The sequence below is a fragment of the Myripristis murdjan genome, chromosome 18 (genome assembly GCF_902150065.1).
Source record: "Myripristis murdjan chromosome 18, fMyrMur1.1, whole genome shotgun sequence".
NCBI lineage: Eukaryota > Metazoa > Chordata > Actinopteri > Holocentriformes > Holocentridae > Myripristis > Myripristis murdjan.
The window spans coordinates 20470209-20474532 of NC_043997.1; the positions used below are offsets into that span (position 1 = coordinate 20470209).

The 4324-nt window shown below is 39.4% G+C and overlaps 1 protein-coding gene across 1 annotated transcript; it reads right to left on the reverse strand.

Moving 5' to 3' along the window:
• Positions 1-863: 863 nt before the first annotated feature.
• On the reverse strand, positions 864-3716 carry LOC115376250 (carbohydrate sulfotransferase 12-like). The gene is made up of 5 exons (XM_030075743.1): positions 3617-3716; positions 2903-3078; positions 2542-2685; positions 1950-2257; positions 864-1104 (listed from the first exon to the last, which is right to left on the reverse strand). Exons 1-5 carry the CDS (start codon positions 3714-3716, stop codon positions 864-866), a joined length of 969 nt encoding a protein of 322 aa, XP_029931603.1.
• Positions 3717-4324: the final 608 nt, after the last annotated feature.

The window sequence follows — 4324 nt, forward strand, 5'->3', positions numbered from 1 at the left end:
AGAGTCAGCACAAAGCAGAGGTTCAACAACCTCGGGAAAGGTCTCATATCAAATTCTTCACTGTGTGGAGACACGGTATTAAAAGATTATAACCAGTGTGTTGCCAGAGGAGTTTTAGGTTAGATATGATTCACTTTTATTGTCTCCATTAGGAGAAATTTGTCTTGGGCATTCAAGAGAACATAATTAATATAGCAGCACACACAATATATCCATTGCATATGTAATCAAACTACAGTTAACACATAATGTCACACAAAACGTTTTATACACCAGAACCTAAAAATCTAAAATGCTAACAACTGTAAATTTTGGTGGAGGAGGGGTAATGATAATAGGCTTGTTTTGCTGGGGTTGGCTTGGCTCCTTAGTTCCAGTGAAGGGAAATCTTAACGCTTTAGCTCACCAAGACATTTTGGACAATTCTCTACTTAACTTTGTGGCAACAGTTTGGGAAAGGCCCTTCTCTCTTCCAGCATGACTGTACCCCACTGCACAAAACAAGCTCCATAAAGGCATGGTTAGGTTGGTTGGCTTTAAAAAAAAAAAAAAAAAAAAAAAACTAGCAAGCTGCCATGGTAACTAATCAAAGTACACCATTCCCTGTTCCCTTTCTATAGCAATGCAATACTTAGGACATGTGCTGTGTCTGATAACTGTTCAGGACATAATCTCAGTATGCTTATTATAAAATATGTCAAGAAGCATTTCCTCTTACAACTACCTTAGCTGAAGCTGAGCAGAAAATTTGCTAGGATTCTAATTGAGTCTAAGCCAATCCTTATCTAGCATTTAGCTCTCAAGGCAAACATCCTAATCCTTGCTCTGAGAAAGACAAGGATTGTCCAAACCATAATTTCATGTCAGTCATTCAGCAGTGTGCTTGGTTTGCTATAGCCAAAGAGCTTGAAGTCCATCTCATACAGCTTGTAGAGTTTCCTCCTGGCCTCAAGAGGCACTGCTCTGAACCAGTCCAACACCCAAGTGGCACTTGTCATGTTGTCGTAGGACGGAGGGAACTTGATGTCATCCTGCAGCTTCAAGATCCTGAGCAGATGTTCAGCGTCCTCTTGAAGACTTTCTTGATGACCCACAAAATTATACCTGACAAGAGAGTAAGAAATCAATGAGAAAAACAATGGAGACAATGGGATGGCGTGACATGTCAAAATATAGGTATTGTCAAATAAATTAATTTGAGGTGCCATGTGTGGAACTTTTGCACATCAATACAAAATTGTCAGATTAATTACAATATCTCTAATTTCCATGGAAAATGTGATCAGTTACTGGAAGCAAAGTCTTATACTCTTTCTTCCTTCATCAAATCTAACCTGATGGGTCACAATGTGAAATGCAGCATAAGCTGCATTTTCACTGAAGGAACTTTTGAAAAAGTCACTGTGTTTCCACCGCAGGGACAAGGGTCTAAATTAAGCTTCAAGGTGCAGCTCTACTCTTTACTCTATGCCCTAGTCTCCATTTAATGTGATGCTTGTGTCCAACTTTAGTATTGTTTGTATGCATGTGACGCCAAATAATTTCTATCTATGTTAAATCACTTATGTACTTGTCTTGCTTCACCAATAAAAGAAAAATCAAAAAACAAAAAACAGATGAAACAGGCAGGTACACTGAACTACAGACTGCAGAGACTAGTGTGTTTACCCCTGTTTACTAAATTTGCCTAATCCTCACAATTCTCTAGACTGTGGTGGAAATGCAGGCAACAATGAGTTGGGGAACCATGAAGGAACCTTTTAGTTCATTGAAAAGTAGTCCCTGGGATTAAAGGTTTTGGGTACTTTGGGTGCCAACATGGCTATAGAGGCCAGCAGAGGCTGCCAGTCTTCTTCTTGATGGTCTTCTTGGCTTACTTTATTATATTATTATTGGTCTTTAATGCAACAATGTATCAAAGCAATGTGAATCAAGTTGGTGAGCCTTACTCTATCAGGCAGGGGTGGCACAGCTGATGCATCTGCCTCCAGTGTGGTTCAAAGGGTTCTTTCTCCTCCGTCTGTGGGTCCAGCAGGTACTGAATGAAGTTGTAGAAGGACGGACGAAGGTCTGACGCAAAGGCCTCGTCCACTGACTTTGGTGGATTGGGCTGGTTGCTATACTTACGCAGTATGTCACGGGCAAAGTTAAGGTAGTAGTACTTATTTTTCCGCTGGAACTTGTCCCGGTAGGCAGAAATGAGACGAACAAACGGGTCCCGAACAAACAAGAACTTGGTGTAGTGCTTCAGCCTTGCCTGATGCCAAGAAAACAAATCCAACATCATTGTTTATTAGGCATACCATAGCACTTTCTGGTACCACTAAACTTGGACTACTTGTTGCTGCAAGTAAATGCATTCCTCAAGTTGCAAATGATGCCATGTGGTTGTGTTTTGCTCATTTAGGGAGCTCTGGAAGGTGTCTAAACTGAGAGCATTAGGTTGATTCTACAGGTATACATACCAACGGTAGGTTTTTTCCAGTGACCTACACAAAGAGGTGAGTATAATTAAGTAAATGTCTGATGGTATGAACTGACCTTCATTTCTGGTAAAGGGAAGCTGTTGAGGAATTGGAATGTGTTTGGGACATGGACTAAGTCACCAGATACGTTCATGGGGTCTTGATATGGCTCAGTCTGGTTCAGGACAAACATAACCCTCTTCCAGTTGGTACATGCCACCTGTAGATGACCAAAAAGAAAGAAAAAAATCGGCATTCATTCAAACCAGAATGTCTAAGGCTTCAGTGGACAGATCAGCTGGTGCACTGGAAGTGATGTGTTTATATGAGAAACGATGCCCATCGTGGCTGAACAGACAAAGAGGAACTCAGCCTCTACACATTATGTCAACAGATGTATACTGTACCTCTGTTGTATGTAACCACACCTAGATTACCTTGGGAATGTAACAGTAGATGATCCCATGTTTGTCATCCACTATCAGGTTCTTTAGCTGTTTTTTAGTCATGTTTGCTAAAATTCGTTTCTTGTCAGAAGATGTCACTCTGTCACCACACATCTCACTTAGCAACTGCTTTCTCTGTTCCTGCTGCTGTTGCAGAACAGCTAACCCTGAAAACAACAACAATCACAAGAAATTACAAAAATAACTCTTAATTTGTTGTGCTGCCAAAATTCTTGCAACAAAATGAATGAATTATTCTTTGACTTTTGCTTTGAATGACTTCTGCTTGAAGGGGCAGGTAGTTAAGAGTTAAACCCAAAGGCCACATTTTTTTTCACTTTTAAATCCTGCCTAAGGAATAAAAATGAATTGTGTTACATCAAGTGTAAAATGTGAAATCAACACAACATGCATGCAGAGAGTGTTCTATTTGCTATTATGTAAAATATAATCCATGGTAATGGAAAAGTAAACAGGTGAGGTCACAGCTGCTACCTGAGGTACTCCACCTCAATATTCCCTATTAATTTCCCAGGCAGATAGCACAAAAAAAGAAAAGACAAGAACAAACAGGATGTGCTCTCCCAAACACATCCGGTCTCATACAGGAGTAGGACACTTAACAGCAACAACAAAAAAACTCTATGCATATTTTCTCTGCTACTTATAATGGGTGCCACAAAAATCTTAACACACACATTGTACCTCTCTTTCCTTGTAACATGTCCCAGTGGTAAATGGACAGCATGATGAGAGCCATGAATTCCAGGATCTGAAGGATCAGGGATCCTTTGGATGATCTCATGGCAACTGGAGTCTGTTAAATGTGTCAGCCTTTACTAATGAATCAGGAACTGAGAAAGTCAACTGCATGCACAAAATATTATGTGGATTTTCATATTTTGCACAATCGAGGTAATACACAGCACTTACAAAATTCAACTCAAAATAACTGTAATAACTTGCTTAGCCTTCTACTGGCAATCACTGGGAAGGACTGTGCCACACTTTAGAGGACTTGTGCAATGTAGTTACCTGACATTTACCTCATGTCTATTTATTGTTGTTTGTTTTGTGTGTTTCGTTTTTTAGCCTTCACTGTCTCTTTTAACCAAACAGGGTTTGCAATTTTAATTTCGTTTGTACCATTGGTATAAATGACAATAAAGGCATTCATTCATTCATTCATTCATTAGAACACAGTAATAAAACAAACTATAATAACATAAGCAAAACAGTTATACATAATTAGAATAACTTCTGCTTGGGTTACACTGCATAATCTAAACATTACACTTTAATGTCCATCAGCTATCACTCACCTTTCTGTGAAGTTGTCCTGAAACTTGTCAGCAACAAGATGCTCTCTGTAGAGACTCCTTAAGAAAGTTTCTCTTTAGATATGTTTGGCAA

What these genes read in the sequence shown, in the direction of transcription:
- LOC115376250 (XM_030075743.1), bottom strand. Translation starts at nt 3,716, where the DNA reads ATGAGATCATCCAAAGGATCCCTGATCCTTCAGATCCTGGAATTCATG. An exon ending in CATGTTACAAGGAAAGAGAG is followed by an intron (nt 3,079 to 3,616) that starts GTACAATGTGTG and finishes TGTTGTTTTCAG; the next exon opens with GGTTAGCTGTTCTGCAACAG. An exon ending in TCTACTGTTACATTCCCAAG is followed by an intron (nt 2,686 to 2,902) that starts GTAATCTAGGTG and finishes GGTCATCTACAG; the next exon opens with GTGGCATGTACCAACTGGAA.